Raw genomic sequence first — 21,999 nt, 5'->3', positions numbered from 1 at the left:
AGCAAAGGCAAGATTTACTTGGGTATTAGAGATGGCTTGGTTGTCAAAATTATTTTCAGTAATAGTTGTGGTTGATCTCGATGGTGGAATTAATTTTAATACCTCACAACCCCTTTACTACAGAATTAAATATGCCTCATTAGACTGTATGCAGTATTGTGGTATTTGCTGAAGTGGTTGGTTTTAGTTACATATGTATATTGTGAAGATAATCTCGCTTCTGGGCTGTCATTTGAATGTTATGTTTTTAACTTTAAAATTGTTTTATTAATTTGGTAATGAATTTAAACTTTTGAACTTTTTAATCATGTTCTACATTACTACCTGTGACTTTATTAATGTATCACAGGCTGCCATGGGAACTGCTCATCTCCTCATGATGGCTATGGAAAAAGCTGGAATCCCAAAGCAAGAAGCTCTAAAAAAGATTTGGATGGTGGACTCAAAGGGCCTTATTACTAAGGTAGTTATTTTTTACTTTTACTGAAACTTTAATAATCTATTTCTATAAAGTTTAAGAACTTATGTTTCTGCCTCCTCTTCTCCGCTGCTTCTCTTTTAACTCTTCTTTCTTCTTTTTCTTTCTTTACAGGTGGGTAAAACTGTTTGGTATGATACCATGTGGTAATTAGAATGGTGTGGTTTGGAAAGAGCTACCGATTACTGCAAGCTGTGCTTGGGTTGGGGGTTGCAGGATGATATAACGCTTAGCAGATCGCTTCTCACCCATCTCACTGTTTACAATCACAAGCCCTTCACCTTCCCACTACTAATATCCTCAGCCATTTTCTTTGAATGCCAACTCAACTGCTGTATTCTATTGTAGCTCTCCTTTTACTCTTACTACACTTGCACATACTCCCCCCACCAAGGCTGGGTGCAAAGAAGCCAGTTTCCCGACTTCCTCTCACATTTTTCCTTCAAAGAGGCCATGTTGTTAATGTCTTGTCAATTACATTGTTAAGGTTGAGAGAAACAGGTAATGGGTATTAATTGTCTTTGAGCACTTACAAATAGGGGATAGCTGGGTGGAGTGGGAGGAGAGCTGTGAGACTGACAAAGTCAATAAACTCTCTCAATTAAGGTGTCTTGGTTTCAGCTTCACCAATCGGCTTGAATCCTATTAATATTTGTTTCCTTTCAAAATTCAACTTGCTTTTCATGAAAAGAAATCAAAGCAGGATGAAAGAAATAAACGTCCTGCTGCTTTGCTCTCTAATGATCCATTTCTCTCACATTTCCCCCCTCAAATGCTTCTCCATTGTCTCATTCAGTGGCACTGCCCTTGGTTTGCTTCATTCTTACCAACCCAGATGCAGCCTGACTATCCCCAGCAATAGCTTTTCTTCCCTTTTGCACATCTCTAGAGTCCCTCAAATATCCTTCCACGCACTGTTCCTCCTCCCCATCTACAGATGAGCTTATCTCAGACATATAGTCAGCTTAAACGTATACGTTGATGGCACCCTGCTCTACCTCTCCACTCTCTTGAACTTTCCACTGCACTTGTGCTGTTGGATTGCTATTTCAACATCCAGTCTAGGATGTGGCATGACTCCCTCCTACTAACCATTGGGAAGACTAAACCATTGCCTCGGATTGATCCATATTGTTTACATTCGAAGCCTTGATGTCTTGTTTTACTCTGAGCTGAGTTTCCAACTCCAAATATTCTCCATTACAAAGATCACCAGCCATATGAGGACTGTGGCTACAAGAGCAGTTCAGAGGCTGAGACTTCTGCAACGAGTAACACACTCCCTGACTCCCAAAAGCCTGTTTACCAAGGCACAAATCAGGAGCATGATGGATGCCTGGATCAGTGCAGCTCCAACAACACTCAAGCTCAACACCATCCAGAACAAACAGCCCACTTGATTGGCACTCCATCCACCACCTTAAACATTCACTCCCTCCACCACTGTTGCATAGTGGCAGCAGTGTGTACCACATACAAGATGCACTGCAGCAACTTCCAAGGCTCCTTCAACAGCACCGTCGAAACCCACAATCTCTTATCTTTGAAGAACAGACACATGGGAACACCACCATCTGCAAGTTCCCCTCCAAATCACACCATCCTGACTGGTGATATATTCCTCCACTGTCGCTGGGTCAAAATTCTGGAACTCCCTAATAGCACTGTGGGTGTACCTACACATCACATGGACTGCAGCAGTTCAAGAAGGTGGCTCATCCATCATCTTGTCAAGGGCAGTTAGGAATGGACAATAAATGCTGACCTTGCCAGCAACACCCATATCTCATGAAGAAATAAAAACATCACTATTTTTAGCTCCATGATTTCTATTCCTCCATCCCTACCTCACCCCATCTTCTGCTAAAATTCTCATTCATACTTTGTCACTTCCAAACTTGACTATTCCAATGCTCTCACATTCTACCCTGTATAATTTGAAGTCATCCAAAACTCAGTTGCCCGTGTCTTAACTTGCAGCAAGTCCTGGTCTATTACCCCTGTGCTCACTGACCTACATTGGCTCCTGGTCAAGCAAATTCTTGACTTTACAATTTTCACCCTTGTTTGCAAATCCCTCCATGGCCTTGTGCCTCCCTATTTCTGTAATCTCCTCCTGCCCCACAACTCTCTGAGATATCTGCACTGCTCTAATTCTGATCTCTTGTGAATTCCCAGTTATATTTGGCCCACATTGGTGGCTGTACCTTCAGGTGCCTCAGCCCCAAACTCTGAAATAACCTCCCTACACCTCTCCATCCCTCTACCTCACTTTCCACCTTTAAGACATTCTTTAAAACCTACCTCTTTAATCCCTTTTGTGCATTGCCAATGATAATTGCTCCACCATTGGTTGACATGGCTTAAATTGCGTAGGTCTCAAGCTCTGAAATATCCTCCCTAAACTCTCTCCCTCACTTTCCTCCTTTAAGAAATTCCTTAAAAACCTACGCTTTGACCAAGCTTTTGTGGCTCAGTGTCATACTTTGTCTTATAATGCTCCTGTGAAGTGTTTTGGGACATTTCATTATTTTAAAGGTGCTGTATAAATATAAGTTGTTGTTCTCATTGTCATCTTCAGCCTGGTTTTCCTTCCTCCACCCTATGTAAACTTCAACTCATCCAGAATTCTGCTGTCCTGTCTCATAACAAGTCATGTTTGCCTGTCATGCCCATTCTTGCTGACCTCCACTGGCTCCGAGTTGCCACACTGCCTCACATGTGAGATTCTCATCCTTGTTTGTAAATCTTTATATGGTTTTGCTTTTCTTATCTCCAGTGCTACACAATCTCAGTCCTTTACTTTGGCTCCTTGAGCGTCCATTCCCTTTGCCCTGCCATTGTCAGCCTGGCTTTCTGTTGTATAAGGATCCCAATTTCTGGAATTCCCTTCTCAAACCTCTCCCACTCCTCTCCTTTGAGTCCCACTCTAAACATTAACTTCTTTGGGTAGACATGTAGCCATTCACCATTTCTCCCTGTGCCCCATGCACGCACATGTACGCACACCACTGTCTTTCATGGGGTTGGTTCCTATTCCGTTTACCTCATACCTCTGTGAAGTACTTTGCAATAGTTTTCTATGCTATGCAAATGTTGGTTGTTGTAAATGGCAACTAGGTCTTCTGCTTAAGAGCAAATATAGAAAACTAAGTGATGCTGATTCGCATCTAATTTTGTGGCAGCATTGATGATTTGATCGTTTGAACCTAGTGTAACTGTTTAGCCCTTAAATTTTGTAAGAACCAATAGTGTGAAATTTGATGAGCTATATGTCGTCGGCAGTGGCATCCTTCCATCTGCATAAGATGCAGCAAATCAAATCCTTTGGGGGTGGGGAAGCTTTATATGGTGCACTTTTGCTAATGGCCGAAGAGACCAGTCCATGAGAGGCAGGTTCTGCCACAAGTCCTGTATATGAAGTGGATGTGCTACAATAATAGTCAATAATCATCTTATTCTCTACTCTCCTTTCTGCTCTTGTTCAGGGAAGAAGCCACCTGACCCATGAAAAGGAGATGTTTGCTCAGGATCATCCACCAGTAAAAAGCTTGGAAGAAGTTGTTAGGACAGTTAAACCAACAGCTTTAATTGGTACAGTTAAAGAATGAATGATACTTAGGTTCATACTAAGCTTTAATGTCAGATTGTCGTACTGAAGCACCATGAAAAAGAAATGATTTATTAATCTATCTTAAATTGGACCAACATAGAGGCGTTTTCTTTTAAAAAAGGGGACTTTCTAAATCCTTTCGCACAATTTAATTGAAATTTAAATAATTTTTGGCATCTGAATTCAAGACAATGAAATGAAAGTTTACTACCTCTGGCAGTTTAGGGATGTGGTGTTAATGAAATTGCATTTAAACTTCTTAATATAGTCCTCAGTAATTGAGTCCACAACACAAAGCTGACCTTACATTCAGCACTGTTAGCACTAACCGGTCCCATACCCTGCAGCCAGGTACTCTGCCACCTTTCTCCATTCAGTTCACCTTTATAACTACATTTGTTTGATCAAAAATCAAGTTACCTATGGGGCAGTAACACTATTGTAGTTACTGTCTTAGGAGAAATGAAACACAGTGGTCCAGCTGATAAAGGACTCATCTGACCAGATCCAAGATTGTCTCCTGTCACTGGAGACAGTGGACCCATTTCCAGATTCACATAAAAAAGCACAAATGTAAAAGCCAAGCCCAAAACTGGAGCCACAATGCACTTGGAAGTAGGCTGAGGGCTGGACTTTATAGCCCCCCCAGTTGGGTGTGTTTTCGGCAGGGGGAACAATTAAATTATGTCAGGTGGCCAGCCCACCATCTTCCCACCCACACCAATCCACTCTCCATAATATGGGGAGTGGGTAAGGTGCACACTCAGCTACCCGTCCATAGACCTATTTAGGCCCTTAACTGTCCATTTAAGTGGTAATTAAGTGTCTCAATCCACTTCTGCTACCATAAAACGCTGGGCAGTGGTAGCTGAGCCAGAGTGCAAAGGCCATTTTTCAAACTGCTATTTTGAAGAGATGAGAAGAAGGGGGGAAACGCATCAATTGGGAGATGTCCTGCGTGCATTGGGGCACCCCCCTCCCCAAGATGTTACCAGCTCCCCCACCTGCTTTGTTCCTCCCTGCCTGGTCTCCAAAACCCAACCCCTCACCTCCCTTCCTAGTGTGCCCAATCCCTTCCTGCCTTAAAAGCCTGGGACTTAACCTCATTCAGGACACCATCGCTTTTCTTCATGGAGATGCTTGCAGTCCCAGCAAATCCATCACTCTGTTCTGGCGCTGCTGGAGCTGCCGGATAATCAGATTGGCCAGAGTCTGTTGGGTGGGACTTCCTGTCCAATGAGTGGCAGAAATCCGACCCTCAGCTTATTTAGGCTGTGCCATTATCGCTGGAGGGCAGGCTTTTAAATGGACCAACTTTTCTCCCGGGGGGTGCAAGCAGTACACCCCCTTTAAAATCCATTCCTGAGTTTCTCAGAGTCCCAATTCATGCACCTGTTCCAGTAAACCTAAACTGGATATATTCATGTATGTTAGAATATGCCTCAATTATATCAATTTGCAAATAAGATTTTTTTTTGGTAACATTTATTGTTAATAAATTACATGATTCTGCAATTTGGCAGTACTTGCTGAACAACCCTGAGTGCACTAATAGCTACACTAACAACCAATTTAACATATTTGTCAAGCTCATAATGTGGTTCATTTATGCTTGCTAGAAGCAACAGACATTCATTCACAGGGACCCATTCTCTACAAACAAAAGGAATATGTTCAAACCTTGTGCCTTTTTTGAATTATCTGGAATTTTGGGGGGCCCATAGTTCCCTGTTGATATCTCCATGGTAACGCCTTAGCCAATCAGTGTCGACTTGCCAAACAATCAGCACCCCATCTCTCCTGTAGTTTAAATTGTTGTGATCGTTTAAAATTTAGCATCCTTGCTTTTGTCCTGATGAGTGCAAGATGAAAAAGTTCAGCAGCATGTCTCTCTTTTCAGCAATATTCAAGTTCTGCATTATCAGGTGACTTTCTTTTTTAAAATAAAATATCAGGATTTGCTTTAGGCATATTGTTTTCCTCTAAGCTTTGTTGATTTTTTTAAAGAGATTTGTTTAAACAGTGATTTCAGATGCCCCAAATCAGTGAACTTGTAGATACCAATTAGTGTAGGGTTATCAAACAGACTTGTAATTGCTGTCACACTACCATGGGGACTGGGTGCTTTATAGACCCTTTTGGTCACATTTTGATTTAATTTTGGTAAGTTTCCTTTAAATTTTGTCTTTCTTTTTGCAGCTTCCCTTCAAGGGGCTACTTTTACATTATCCCTGATTTTGTTAATTTAGTTTAATTGGTTTGACTCAAAAGAATTACTGGGTTAACGAGTGCAGTTGTTTGTATTGTACTTCAGTTCAGTATTATCTCCTGCAGTCTCCACTGCCATTATCAAAGCCTGGTGTAGAAGTATTGATTTTCAAAAATATAACGGTGAGAGTTGTTAAAGGACAGCATTCTTTAATCTACAGTTGTTGTTTCTGATATTTTAGTGCTCCTGCAGCCCCAGAGTTAAGAACATTTGTGTGTGGTTTGTGCAAAGGAATAAACACGCTATCCATATATTTACTTCAAGTGAACATGTTTACTTCCAATATACACATAGACTGCAAGTGTTATCTGTTCTTTCCAGTATTAGAAAAAGTGCTGCTGGCTGTCAAAAAGGCCCTGTCCCATAGTAAGCTGAGACTTAGACCTTTTATGTTAAATCTGGTTGGTGAGTGAAAGGTGTCACCAGTACTTTTTTTGGCTAGGTAGTCTCTATTTTCCAATCAGCTTGCTTTTTATTAAAGGGAAATTTTGTTTAGGTAGCAAAAGCCCACCCTGTCTTGGTATCTGTCATCCAGTTTTCTCCACCCCACCCTCCATTCTGTCAGTACTGCATTTTCCTGGCCATTTCTATTCTCCTACTGTGTGTTTTCATAATCACAGCTAGAGGAAATCAGTGTTTCTATATTGCTGGTACACTTCCTTTGCTCAAACACTACACATCAGCGACAACCTTCCTGCACTTAAACCTCTTCCTGTTATTTGCTCCTTCCCTGCAACTTTAGGATTTACTTTGCCTGACCATAGTTTTTATGTTCCTCTCGGCAGGAACTGTGGAAGACAATCTGGATTTAAACCCCTAACTGAGGTTATCAAATTCAAACTCCCATGTTGGGAGTACATTGGTATTGAACGGGGTAACAAGAATAGATTAGAATTTTGTTTCTACAAAATTGCACACCTTTGTTAAAAGCAGTAGGAACTGATTCTGGTTTGTCTGAGGACTACTGAAGGAAAGGAAGGGTAACTCAGAAACTGACGCAGAACAATACAATAACAACAACTTGTATTCAGATGGTGCCTTTAAAGTAATGAAATGTCCCCAAGGCAGTTCACAGGATTGTTACAAAACAAAATTAGACACCAAGTCACATAAAGAAATATTAGGGCTGATGGCCAAAAGCTTAGTCAAAGAGGAAGCTTTTAAGGAGCATCCTAAAGGAAGAAAGAGAGGCAGAGGCGATTAAGGAGGGAATTCCAGACCTAAAGGCTTAGACAGTTAAAGGCACGGCTACCATTGGTGGAGCAGTTAAAATCAGTGATTCTGAAGAGGCCAGAATAAGATGGGCACAGACATCTCAGAGGTTTGTGGGCTGGAAGAGTCTACAGAGATATGGAGGGGCAAGACCACGGAGGGATTTGAAAACAGGGATGAGAATTTTAAAATTAAGGTGTTGCTTGACTGGGAGTCAATATCGGCCAATGAGCACAGGGGTGATAAGTGAGCAGGACTTGGTGCAACTAAGAACGTGGGCAGCACATGGCATCAACTTTACAGAGAGTAGAATATGAGAGACAAGCCAAGAGTGCATTGGATTAAATCTAAAGGTAACAAAGGCATGGATGAGGACTTCAGCAGCACATGAGCAGAAGCAGAGGCGAAGTAGAGTAATATTACAAAGGTGACAATGGATGGATTTAGTGATGACGTAGATACAAGGTCAGAAGCTCATCTCAGGCTCAAGCCATCTGGTTCAGTCTTAGACAGTTGCTAGGGTGGTGTCTCTAGCCTCAAAGTCTCTTGTTTGTAGCTGTAGCTGATGCAAGGCTCTTTAAAAAAAAGGACTGGATCCAAGAGTTTGGTTTGCAATAAGGGAGAGACAACAAAGCTCTGTTTTACAGAAAAATATATGGAAAGGAGCTGGAATGGCAGGAACTCCACATCTTTACATCCCTGTGCCCTCAGAATTGTTGATCTTTGAAATAATGCAGCTTCCAATATATGGCAATTCACTCAGGTCGTGAGTAGTAAAGCGAATAGATTTACAGTCCTTTGATAAATTATATGTTTTAATATTTAAATGACTGAATTCATAGTTAAGTACCATTATGCAGGTCCAAATCAATCCACTGGGTGCTGCAGGTGTATAAAAGGAGTGAGCCCCACTAGTACATACCAGGCCAGGAAAATGGCCTGAATTTCCAATACCAGGATTATTTTTCAATATTGCAGATTGTCCTTCTTAATCAGGGCCAAGGAAATCATAGTCAGAGAGGGAAGCTCCGCCCTCCATGGCTGAGTGGACACTGGGCATGTGGGAAACAAAAACAGAATTACCTGGAAAAACTCAGCAGGTCTGGCAGCATCGGCGGAGAAGAAAAGAGTTGACGTTTCGAGTCCTCATGACCCTTCGACAGAACTTGAGTTCGAGTCCAAGAAAGAGTTGAAATATAAGCTGGTTTAAGGTGTGTGTGTGGGGGGGGACGCAAACTGGAGGAACAACACCTCATCTTCCGACTAGGGACTTTACAGCCTTCCGGACTGAATATTGAATTCAACAACTTTAGGTCGTGAGCTCCCTCCCCCATCCCCACCCCCTTTCTGTTTCCCCCTTCCCTTTTTTTTTCCAATAAATTATAAAGATTTTCCTTTTCCCACCTATTTCCATTATATAAAAAAAAACCCCACTAGAGCTATACCTTGAGTGCCCTACCATCCATTCTTAATTAGCACATTCGTTTAGATAATATCACCAACTTTAACTTTAACACCTATGTGTTCTATTGTACTATTGTCGTTGACATCTTTTGATGATCTGCTTCTATCACTGCTTGTTTGTCCCTACAACCACACCCCCCCCCCCCCCTCCACCTCTCTGTCTCTCTATCTCTCCGCCCCCCACACACACACCTTAAACCAGCTTATATTTCAACTCTTGGACTCGAACTCAAGTTCTGTCGAAGGGTCATGAGGACTCGAAACGTCAACTCTTTTCTTCTCCGCCGATGCTGCCAGACCTGCTGAGTTTTTCCAGGTAATTCTGTTTTTGTTTTGGATTTCCAGCATCCGCAGTTTTTTTGTTTTTATCACTGGGCATGTGGGTGTAGTGGTGTTTGCACCCACTTGTCCCAATTAAATGAGAGGCTCTGCAAACTCCGGTGAATTCCATGCTGGATGCATGCTCCTAGTATAACTGCTAAGGCTGTGACCCAAGAACACAATGGACCATTTAGTGAATTGAATTATTTGACAAGCAAAAATTCACAATGTGCCCAAGCCTCACATTCCTACTAATGTTTTTATCATGTATAATTTGATTAGGAGATAGGAAGAAGCTTCTGGATCTTGGCTAGTTTACAGATCAAGCACCCTGGCTTGGTCATATAGTTAGTTCATTTCCAGCTTTCTTGAAATGGGCAAGAGAAGTCATGCTCTATTTTGACTCATGGTCAGTTTTTTTTTTCCTTTTGCGGTTCCTCTGCTATAGAGTTAATGGAGTCCCCTTTCAGCTGAAACAAGTTGAAAGTAATGTGTGCATTACATATAAACTAATTTTTAAATTTTGTGTATCCTATCTAGTCATGCAGCAAAAATGTTCCTTAATTGACTAGGGACAAAAGCTCTGCTTTCGACACACTAAGTGTTTGCAGCTACTGTATTAAAGTACTGCACCTTGTTGCAAATGGTTATTTCAAATTACTTTTTATGAAAAGAGGAAACCATGCCCCACCCCCACTTTATTTAAATTGTAAGATGAAAGCTGCCATTTTGCTCCCCTCTAATTGTAGTTTCTGATCCTGGAAAGATGTCAGATAGCATTGTTGTAGATGGTACAAAATGGATATGAGACGCTGAATGTGTTTAAATCTCCAAATACTTTAATGTCAAAACTGTTGAGGCTAAACAACCACATTATTCTTATTTTGTACTTTCCCAGGTGTAGCAGCCGTTGGGGGAGCATTTACAGAACAGATATTAAAGGAAATGGCTACATTTAATAAGCATCCAATTATTTTTGCTTTGAGTAATCCTACCAGTAAGTCAGAGTGCACAGCAGAGGAGTGTTATCACCTCACTGAGGTAAGAAATCTACATTATAATCACTACTTCAAGCCAAGTTCTCAATTTATTTGAAGACAAGTTTTACAATGCAGTGCATGAGATTAACATTTTTGTGAGGTACATTATCTTTAACCTTCAGTGGGTTTCCACCCAGGTGAAATACAAGCCTCTGTGTTCTTTGAGAATTCTTTAAACAATAGCCTAGTCTTCTGAATTGATGTAATTTTAGAATTGCTCCAAACGGTCTCAGTTTCTAGTGTTGGCACTGCTGCTTATTGCACTCTAATTGCATAAGTCTGACAAAAGATTAATTTCTAGCACAATCCCAAATTACGTAATTTAATTTAATGAAATATAGTACTGAATTTATAGGGGGACATTGAAGTCCTGCTACCCGGGCTGAAAGTGAAGGCAACCCCCTTTCTGATGGGTAGCAGGACCCTGGGGTGGCATTTTGCCAACAGTAGTCATTAAGAGGGCACACTGGGGTTGCTGTCCATTTGAGTCTGCCCCCAGGAGCTGCGTCCAATGAGTGCCAGCTTCCTCAACAGCACCACGTAAGAGGACACCTCAATGGTGGGGTGTCAGTGAAATTAGGTGCATTTGGTTGGGGGAAGCTGGGGCCAGATAGGCAGGCCCCAGTGATCAGGGTATGGGTGCATTGCCACAAGAGGCTCTCCTTGCACCATGGAGCACCCATCAAGGAGTGGCCCCCCTTACCTGGAACCTGCTGGGAGGTCACCAAGGTTTATCTGGCAATTTCCTGACATGGCAATGGACCCTCTCATCACAGGGAAAATGCTGCTGGGGAAAGGAAGTGGCCCTTTTATTGGCCTCTTAAGTAGCTCATTTCATTTGGCCATGCCGCCAAGTTTCCTTCCACTGACAATATGCCATAGCGATGCGAAAATGTTGGGCTCTCCTCCCAATGCCATCCCTCTCGCCTCTCAGCCCAACCTCAGTGGGCCAGGAAAATTCAGCCCAAAGTTTCTCATCTATTCTTGCTCCAATCACTTGTATCTATTTTTTTCTAAAGTAAGATAATAATGAATAATTGATTCGGGATATAAGAATACTTAATCTAAATTCAGAGGGAATTTAGGGAGACATTGTGTTGATACAAATTCTTTATTAATAATACCACCTGTTTCAATGCAATAAATTCTGAAAAAAGTGCTTAGCAAGAATACAAAAATATTGCTAATTTCTTTAATAACTAACATTTAGCATATTAATTAATATATTTGATTAATATCTGCAGGGCCGTGGAATATTTGCCAGTGGAAGTCCATTTGATCCTGTAACCCTTCCTGATGGTCGTACCTTTGTCCCAGGTCAGGGTAACAATGCCTACATTTTCCCTGGAGTTGCACTTGGAGTTATCACATGTGGAGTGAGGCACATAGACGATGACATTTTCCTAATTTCAGCTGAGGTTTGCATCAATGAACTGTCAGTTTCTAGAATCACTGTGAAATGTTTATTTAATGTTTCTTTCCTGTTTTAAGTTGATGGCTGAGCAAAACATGTTTTTTTGCAAGTATTGATATGTAACTATATTAGTAATAGTACAGTTGACTACTCCCTATATACCAGCCTTTGACTATCATAGCTTCTTACATACCAGAGAAATAGTAAAGAAAGGAAAGTAAAGCTTGCATTTGTATAGTCGCTTTAGATGTGTCAAAAAGTTTCAACTGCATTGCGCTTTTAACTTGCAACATCTAGTTAGCAGTAGGGAAAATGAGTTCTGCAATCTCAGTTTACTTTATTATTCATTTTCCTGCAGTAATGCAAGTATAGTGATAAAAAGTTTCTAATCTTCATTATTACACTATCCCCTTTATTTTAAAAGAAGCAGAAAGAACAAGAAACAGACCTTTTCTACATAAGGAGCTACCCAACTTGCAATGCAACAAATTGCAATTGGCATTAGATATTCATGTACAGATGATCCTTGTCCATGCTTCAACTCCCACTAATTAGTGTATATATGTGTATATTATAATATCTATATAATTATACATATTTGAAGCATAAATGGCCTTGGCACACAAGCATATGAAAGAATTGTAGTGATGTTTGCAATTGTGGTACCATATGCAAGTACAAAGTACACGTTGATAACCACAGGTAACCTGTGTCCTTTAGCCAGCTTGGGACCTAGGACACTGTTTGTGGAATACAGATGGTAATACTGCCACTGCTATGATGTATTGGAGCACAATTACCTCATGTTTGTATCCTATTAAACATTCATCAAAACTTGCATCTTGCCAGAAGTTTGAGCAATTATATCTTAAAGGATGGATTCACTATCCTTCTTTTTGGAGTTTTCTTCATCTTTTTTTCCATCTCTAGCACTCATGGTCTCCTTGCATTCACCAAGCATGGATTAGGAGACCTGCACCCAGGTATCTTGAAGGCCACTATTAAGCTAGTTTCTAGGAGAGTGACAATGTGACCTAGTGGCGGGCCGCTCTAATTTTATGCTTGTCCCCACCCTGTGAAAAGTAAATGTAAGCCAGCAATAAAGCCTTGCAGAAAAGGATTTTAATTCTTCATTTTTTAACAATTAGAACCATAGAACAGCACAGAATGAGGCCATTCAGCCCATTTTGTCCATGCCAGCCCAAGGACACTCAGGTGCCCTTTCTAATCCCACTTTCCTGCACCTGGCCCATAGCCCTACAGCTTACAGCACTTTAGGTGCAGATCCAGGTACTTTTTAAAAGAGTTTAGAGTTTCTGCCTCTACCACCAACTTGGGCAGCGAATTCCAGACACCCACTACCCTCTGCGTAAAAAAAGTTCTTCCTCATGTCCCCCCTATGCCTTCTGCCACTTATCTCGAATCTATGTCCCCTGGTTCTAGAATTCTCCATCAAGGGAAACAATTTTATCCTGTCCACTCTATCTATTCCCTTCATAATTGTGTACACCTCAATCAAGTCACCTCTCAGCCTTCTTTGTTCTAAGGAACATAACCCCAACCTATCCAATCTCACCTCGCAGCTACACTTTTCTAACCCTGGCAACATCCTTGTAAACCTCGTCTGCACCCTCTCCAGAGCTATTATGTCCTTCCTGTAATGTGGTGACCAGAACTGCACACAATACTCCAGTTGTGACCTCACCAGTGTTTTATACAATTCCAACATTACATCCTTACTTCTATATTCTATACCTCTGCCAATGAAGGAGAGCATTCCATATGCCTTCTTTACAACCTTGTCTACTTGAACTGCTGCATTCAGGGACCTGTGTACTTGTACGCCAGATCTCTCACATCATCTACCTCTCTTAGTATATTCCCATTTATTTTGTAATCCCTGTAACTGTTTGACCTCCCTAAATGTATGACCTCACACTTCTCTATGTTAAAATCCATCTGCCACTTTACTGCCCACTCCACCAACCCATCTATATCATTTTGGAGATTATGGCTATCCTCTAGACTTTCCACTACTCAGCCAATCTTTGTGTCAGCTGCAAATTTCCCAATCGTGTCCCCCCCCCCCCAACCTTGTTCACGTCCAAATCGTTAATATATAACACAAATAGCAAGGGTGCAAAAAACCATTTAGGGAGAGAATTCCAGAGCTTAGGACCCAGGAAGCTGAAGGCATGGCCATCAGTGGTGGAGTGATTAAAATCGTGGATGCTCAAGAGCTATGAATTAGAGGAGTGCAAATATCTCGAAGAGCTGTGAGACTGGAGGAGGTTACAGAGATAGGGAGGGGGCAAGGCCATGGAGAGATTTGAAAACAAGGATGAGAATTTTAAAATCGATGTGTCGCTTGACCAGGAGCCAAGGTAGATCAGTGAGCACAGGGGTGACTGGGGAATGGGTCTTGGTGTCAGTTAGGACATGGGCAGCAGAGGTTTGGAGGAGCTCAAGTTTACAGTGCAAGATGTGAGAGCAGCCAAGAGAGCATTTGAATAGTTGAATCTGGAGTCTACAAATGTCTGGGTGAGGATTTCAGCAACAGATGAGCTGAGGTAGGACATCACTGGTCTTTCCTGTGAGTGGAACTTGCTCTTCTTCCTCTGCATGGTGTCCCTATTCCATCTCCTCACTTGGGTTTGAAGAACAAAGCAGACACTCATAGCAAGCAAGGAATATGGCAGAGGTAAATTAGTGATATGAGGTCATAATAATTTTAGTTTGTCCCAATTCATTGTTTTCATGCTGCATGAATCCTAGTTGCGTTAAATCAATTTTCCCTTTGCCCAGGTTCTTGCTGAACTAGTGACAGAGAAGGATCTTTCAGAGGGACGTTTGTACCCACCGCTGAGCACCATCAGAGATGTTTCATTCAAGATTGCCACAAGGGTAAACAAATACTTTTGTTTGTGAAAGACAAGTTAAACTATCACAGTTGCGAAAAGCGACTATAATTTCTGTGGATGTGGTGAGGCAGTAGAACCAACTCATGGTCAGCAGAGTTTTAGGGGCACACGATCCTGATTGTTCTTCCATTCTTTGTTTCTTTATTTTAAGCAATGGTTACAGTTTGCAACTGCATTGCTGTAACTCTGAATCACATCAACAGAGTTAACTACTGCCGAGATGAGACAAAAGCTTTAAAGCAAACTTCTGACTATTAGTGGTAAGGATCTCTGCATAAAAAGTATTCGCTGTTATGTGGAGATGAAAGAACTAGAAACCTGGGATTATTCCCATAGACTGGAGACAGGCCATGTGGTGCCTATATTCAAAAAAGTGTGCAAGTCAGAGCCTAGGAATTATAAACTAGTTAATTTGATGTTGCCAGAATAAATTATGAGGGCTGTATAGTACAATCATTTGGAAAGAGCAGTTGACCTTAGATTGCACAAATGACTGTTAAATAAGATTGCATCCTGTGGAATTATTGGTAAAATTTTATATTGGATTACAAAGTGGTCACATTAACAGATGTACCTGTGGGTTTTTGTCCAGTCAATTGTGGCTACCAACATGACTAAATATTTAGACCATTGCTCCTCTAATCCTCATGTTGTGATTTGGATGAAGGCATCCTAAGTACAGAACTCAAGTTTGCTGGTGACACTAAGGATTGTCCAGAAGTTAGAACTTTATACAAAATAAACAGACTGCAGGCTAATTTAGATACATTGGGGAAATGAACCTGGGTGTGGTAACAATGGCTTGTGTTTATGTAGTGCCTTTAGTATAGAAAAAATCCCAAAATGCTTCATAAAGGATTAATCAAAAAAATGGCACTCAAACAAAGAATTAGGATTGGATTGTGTTATGACACAGCAGTTGGTAAAGGCTGAGTTGTTTAAATCCCAGAGGGAAACTTGAACAACTGTCATAACCTATATTTCAATTGTTATGTTTGAGATGCAGCTCTGAATTCAGGAATAAAAATACCAAGCCTCAAGAGGTTTTTTTTTATAAAAAAAACTAAATTAAACTTTTATTAATTTGACAACAAATTAAAAACATACATTTGTCTACAAATTACTACCATAATTATTAAACAAATCTCCACATTAATCACACCCAGGTAAATCTTCACCAAGGCAACAATAACGCATAGACTTTAAACAGACACCAGGCAAAGCACATTTGACCTTACAAATTGAAAATGACGTTCCTTTCAATTTATTTCCTTTGCAGACAGTCCTTGGCTTACAAGCTGGTTAGATCTTAAATGCTTCTGACTCACACCCACAAACTCCCTTCTGTTTATACCTAGCTATCCGTTTGAATGTAAATTTTCCATTGTATTACTAGGTTTCTTAATTTTACCTCTCCTAACAATAATCCTTTCATTCCCCCAACAATTTTATTAGTAATATAAACACATTGCTTGGTGCTCCTAGCTAGGTGTAAGATTTTACACTCACCCTTAAATGCTTTATCCAACAAATGCAAATGTACACTTTACCTTCTTACGGTTATCTAATTAACATCTCAAAACTACTATACACCAAAGCACCCAGACTAGCAGGCTTTAATCAAATTAAGCCACACGTAGACACAGACCCTACTACAAGTCCAATTTAAAAATAATTTTCAATAACATTATAAACATTAATAACATGACGATTAGTATTGGTGACCAAAATCTTGGATCAAAAATGAAGCTTTAAGGAGAATCTTGAAGGAGGAAAGGGAGATGGGACAGGGGTTTAGGAAGAGAATTCCAGAGTGTGGTGCCAAGATGGCTGAGGGCACAGCTGCTAATTTTGGAACAAAATGAGGAAGGGGGTTGCACAAGAAGCACAAATTACAGAAACTGGAAGTTCAGAAAGAGAGGGTTGTAAGGTTGGCGGAGATTACAGCAATAAAGAACAGCAAGGACATGTAAGGATTTAAATGTGAGGATGAAATTTTAAATTTGAGGCAAACAGGACCAATGTAAGTAGGCAAGGATAGGGATGATGAGCGGAAAAGGTTGTTGTGTGCCACACAGTCTGGCACTTTGTAATATTTCAAAAATGCAATATCATTGCCACAAACAGGCAAAACAGCAAATGCAGCTACTTATCCTGTTTTCAAGCATATCACAAGCACATTCTGATGGTCAATTATGGAACAGCAATGAGGATACTTGTTAAAAAATCTGTACCCTGCCTAATGTTACCCACATTCCTTGGGTAATTCAGCACAAGCTCTTTTCCTGCCCAGATAGGTTTTAAATAAGTCATTACACAAACAGTTTCTTTGGATGTTTTTGTCTTTAATATGTTTAATAGAACAATTATGTAAAAAATATCCATTGTGTTGTACATAATGTTTAATTGAAGATATCTTTAATTTTCATAATGCAGAAGTTGCAAATTCCAAGGCTGCACTGGCATTTAATCAGGTGCAGCACTGCTGGCTACTTCTGGTCTGATTTCTGTCCTGTTCAGGAGTTTCTTATGCCTACTTAGATAGTGGAACCTGGGTATCTAACAATAGGTTCCTATAATTTAAATTGAATATTGGTGACTTTCTCTCTTACTCTTCTACATTCTCCAGTCTTTTCAGAGATGGATTGATGAACACTTTGGTGACCTGAGGCCAGATGCAAGTCATTAAGCTGTTTTATTTTACAAACAGCAATTGACCAAATGGAGCAACAGTTGTAAATAAAACCTCAGTGCTTCACTTAATTTCACTTCTTTTCCTGAAGAATGAGAAGAAAATAGTTCTACTGCAGATTTGTTTTTGACATTACCTTTCTTTCTAGACAATTTGCAATTGCAAAAACTGGCCTCCTGGATCCTAGTTTAAAGCCCATGGTTCACGCATGCTCCACACAATCTCCTCTTTAAACCTGTCTGATGGCACACATGACTTTTCTCTCCTTTTCTCTTCCTGCATTCATAGGAAGTGGATGAGGTAGGGGGTGCATTTGACTTTACTCTTTTCCATTCAGGGATTTGCCAATAGGCCTGAAAACCAAACTGATTGCCCTCTTCCCCAGTGCTGGGTTCATATGACGAGAATCACCTGCATTATATAGGTGGTTGTTTCGTGAGGCAGTCTGAGATGCAATAACAAGTGCAATAATGTCTCTGGTGTTATGAAAATCTCTAATTTTAAAACCTCAATTTCTTTTTTTGCCATCCAGAAACCCGACCCCCGCCAACCCAAAGACTGCAACCTGTGGCTTTTTAAACTTGTACAAATTCACCTTGTCTTAGAACACAACATTTAAACATGACTCATCCCCAAACCTTTTCCACGAAAGGAGAAGTGATTAAAAATCCTGATAACCTACAGTGGTGTTTATGCTTTTAAATTTGGCAGCAGCTGTTCATCCATCTTTCAAGTTTTGTCTTTTTGCTTATAGATCGTGGATTACGCCTATAAAAATAACCTTGCTGCCTGGTACCCTGAACCCAAGGACAAAGAAGCATTTGTTCATGCTCAAATCTACAGCCCTGATTATGATTCCTTTGTATTGGATAACTACAAATGGCCTAAAGAAGCCATGGAAGTCCAGAAAGTGTAGATATCTGTACCACTCAAGTCATTGCCTAGAATATGTTATCAAATCCAGGTAACCTTAATTGCAAACATACTGCCTTTGCCTTCTGACATGATTATTCTATACATCATAAGACAGCACAATTACAGTTCAAAAGAAAGCTACTCTCAATTATTATTTTCAAACCACCAAATCTTCTTCAGTGACAGGTGTCCAGTAGTAGTCCAATGGAAGTTCATTACATTTATCAATTTTTTATATCATTTGTATCTTGTAGTGATTATTTGATATTTCATCTTCACGTTATTGCTCACTCCTTTTTACAAAATATTGTTTACCATTTGAACAATTTGAATAGGTATGCTATTTCTGCACTTCATCATAATATGAAAGAGATCAAAAGAGAGGGTCTGGGTTGATATTCATTGAATTGTATAATCTCACATAAAACACATAGCTATGGCTTCATAAGCTTTTTTCACAAAATTAAGTTAATTTCCTTTTCTGAACATGGCTACTATCTTATCTCTAGAGTCACACGTATAATGGCACTGTTTTAGTTTGGATTCCTATTTTTCTTGCGTACCAGTCTTCCTTTAGAATAAAGGAGTAGTGTAAATGGCACATGGATGCCAGTTCCCAGGAATCTAAGCCAAATCTGTGCCCATATTTAAACAACTTGGAAATTATCCAGAAGAAAACTGGAGAACTGAGTAATAAAGTAAGTTAATGTATTATCCTTCCACCTTTAGGAGGTGGGTTGAATTCAGTCCAAGTTAATTTATCAAAAGTCATCCATTCATAATGGTTAAACTTTCCCATGTGAAATTATTTAGGACAGGATTAACCCTGTTCCTAGTTGGTGTTGGTATTCAAATTTATAATTGTCCATAGACAATAAGGATGTCTTCAGTGGGCAATTATAAGTTACTTGGGTGCAGTAGGAATTCTTTTCTGAAATTGGACCCAAGGCATGATGAGGGGACTTACTCAGCATTCAATCTGTGCTACACCCAACCTGGGAGTGCATGGCACTGTTTTCATTACTTAAAATGAGTATGTATGTATGCTATTTCCAAGTACTGAGATCCTGCATCTTGAAATTAACAAAACAAAAAGAACCTCACAATCCAATATTTTGTTTAGCCACTTAACGTTCAGAAAAGTTATTTCTGTTATTTTTGTTTGGTAGATGTGCTGAAATCATCTGATCTGATACTTGTATTACTTCTGTATGTCAGCTGAAAACACCAGGAAGCTAAGATGTGTTTTATTTTGAATATTTGTTGCTGAAATATGTTATATTTTCCCCTGCATGATGAATTTATTTCATTTATTTTTATAAGGCTTCAGATAGCAATTATTTTAAACATTCTGCTGTTCTGCAAGGTGTCATTATACTAATTGTAGAAAGAATGTAAGCCAAGAACCATGTGAGAATGTGCTTTGTAAGAGAACAAAATGCTTAATAAATCATGGTCTGTAAATCCATTGCTGTTCTTTCTTACTGGTGGCTATAAAAATGAGCTATTATGAAGCTAAAACTTTTAAGCCCTCAAATGTTTGACTATATCATTGTAATTATTTTCTTTAGAAAGGCTTCAACATAAACTAGAATGTAGGGATGCTTCTCTGTTCTGGAATCCAACCTGTATTGACAATAGAATTTATTATTTGGAAGGCCTTACTGAAATTCCACACATTTTATATCTAATAGCCTTGTTGGTCTGTGCTGCTAGTGCAGGGCTCTGTATATTAAAATAATGTCAATTGCTTTTACTTAAGTGTTGGTATTACCATCATAGTACACTTCAAAGAGTAAAGTGGCACTCTGAACATGCAATCACTTGTTCCATTAAACTTGAAAGAGCCCCTATTATTTGAAAGATGATTTTAAAGAAAACTGTTACTAAGTTTATAGAAAAATTGGTTTCGCTGCAGTGGAGAGCTTCAGTTGGAGATTGGTGACTGAGGCAGTTTAAGGGTTAAATTAAGGGTTAAATTCTATCTAAAGTCTTGTCTTCTCTTTCTTTAATTTAGCAATTAACTAAAAGTTGCTGTTAGGGTTGGAAGGTGAGTTTTAGTCAAACCTTAAAACAGGGTTCATACAGGCTGTGCTTGCAACTGTAATTAGATAACTGGGTTAATCAGATTTTCAGAGGCTAGGTTCAGAGAGTATAAAAGCAGGCTCATAATGCTGAATTTGTCTGCACTGGAGTGCTGTGTTTGGCTGCAGTAGAGAGCTTCAGTTGGAGATTGGTGACTGAGAGGGTTTAAGGGTAAAATTCTACTTAAAGTCTAGTCTATCTTTAATTTAGCAATGAACTAAAAGTTGTTGTTAGGGTTGGAAGAAGATGAGTTTTAGACCGGAGAGGAGAGGCCAGCGAAAGCAGTTTAAAAGGCCATGAAAAACAGATACTGAGACCAGAGAGGAGAGGCGTACCCTCAGGACCTTCAGGCAGTGGAGTTCAAAGTGATGTCATGATTCAAAAAATGATGCAATACAGGGAGGCAGCTGATTGGATGAGGTCTTCCAGGCTGAACATAGAGAGTTAGGATGTAAATTAAAAAGTAGGACCTGAAAGGTAGTAATCTCAGGATTACTACCAGTGCCACATGCTAGTGAGAGTAGAAATAATAGGATATATCGGGTGAATACCTGGCTGAAGAAATGGTGTAGAAGGGAAGGATTCAGATTCCTGGGGCGTTGGGACCAGTTCTGGGGAAGGTGGGACCAGTGCAAACAGGACGGGTTGCATCTGGGCAGGACCGGGACCAATGTCCTTGGGGTGGGGTGGGGATGGGTGTTTGCTAGTGCTGTCAGGGAGGGTTTAAACTAGAATGGCATGGGGATGGGAACCTGAGCAAGGAGATAGAGGAGGGGAAACAATAGAAATGAAAGACAGAAAAGTAAGAAGCAAAAGTGGAAGGCAGAAAAAACAAGGGTGAAAAACAAATGGGGTCATAGTTCAAAATAAAGCTAAAATGACTAACAAGGTTAAAAAGACAAGTCTAAAGGCATTGTATCTTAATGTGCGGAGCATTCGCAATAAGGTAGATGAATTAACAGCGCAAATAGATATAAACAGTTATGATATAGCTGCAATTACGGAGACATGGCTGCAGGGTGACCAAGGATGGGAACTGAACATCCAGGGGTATTCAATATTTAAGAAGGACAGAGAAATAAGGAAAGAAGGTGGGGTAGCACTATTAATAAAGGAGGAAATCAATGCAATAGTGAGGAAGGATATTGGCTCGGAAAATCATGATGTGGCTTCTGGTGGAGGTAAGAAACACCAAGGGGCAGAAAACATTGGTGGGAGTTGTCTATAGGTCCCTAAACAATAATGGAGATGTAAGGAAAGGCATTAAACAGTAAATTAGAGATGCATGCAATAAGGGTACAACTGTAATCATGGATGACTTTAATCTACATATAGATTGGACAAACCAAACTAGCAATAATACTGTGGAGGAGGATTTCCTGGAGTGTGTACATGATGGTTTTTTAGACCAATGCGTTGAGGAACCAACTAGAGAGCAGGCTATCCTAGACCGCGTATTGTGCAATGAGAAAGGATTAATTAACAATCTTCTTGTTCCCTTGGGGAAGAGCAACCATAAGATGATAGAATTATCCATTAAGATGGGGAGTGAAGAAGTTGAATCTGAAACTAGGG

General features: G+C 40.1%; 1 protein-coding gene across 3 annotated transcripts in view; it reads left to right on the top strand.

Annotated features, from left to right (window-relative positions):
• Positions 1 to 19,807, top strand: part of LOC121284411 (NADP-dependent malic enzyme, mitochondrial-like) — a 222,806-nt gene extending 202,999 nt beyond the window's left edge. For all 3 annotated transcript variants that reach the window (XM_041199850.1, XM_041199852.1, XM_041199853.1), the window contains 6 exons: positions 350 to 463; positions 3,967 to 4,072; positions 10,256 to 10,398; positions 11,642 to 11,815; positions 14,617 to 14,715; positions 18,179 to 19,807. In XM_041199850.1, coding sequence (XP_041055784.1) covers positions 350 to 463; positions 3,967 to 4,072; positions 10,256 to 10,398; positions 11,642 to 11,815; positions 14,617 to 14,715; positions 18,179 to 18,340 — 798 coding nt within the window. In that variant the 3' untranslated portion in view covers positions 18,341 to 19,807. The remainder of the gene's footprint in view (positions 1 to 349; positions 464 to 3,966; positions 4,073 to 10,255; positions 10,399 to 11,641; positions 11,816 to 14,616; positions 14,716 to 18,178) is intronic.
• The last annotated feature ends 2,192 nt before the right edge of the window (positions 19,808 to 21,999 follow it).

The sequence above is a fragment of the Carcharodon carcharias genome, chromosome 11, assembly GCF_017639515.1.
Source record: "Carcharodon carcharias isolate sCarCar2 chromosome 11, sCarCar2.pri, whole genome shotgun sequence".
In the NCBI taxonomy this organism is placed as follows: domain Eukaryota; kingdom Metazoa; phylum Chordata; class Chondrichthyes; order Lamniformes; family Lamnidae; genus Carcharodon; species Carcharodon carcharias.
Note: the sequence above shows the minus strand (reverse complement) of the source record. Positions and strands in the feature narration are given on the sequence as shown.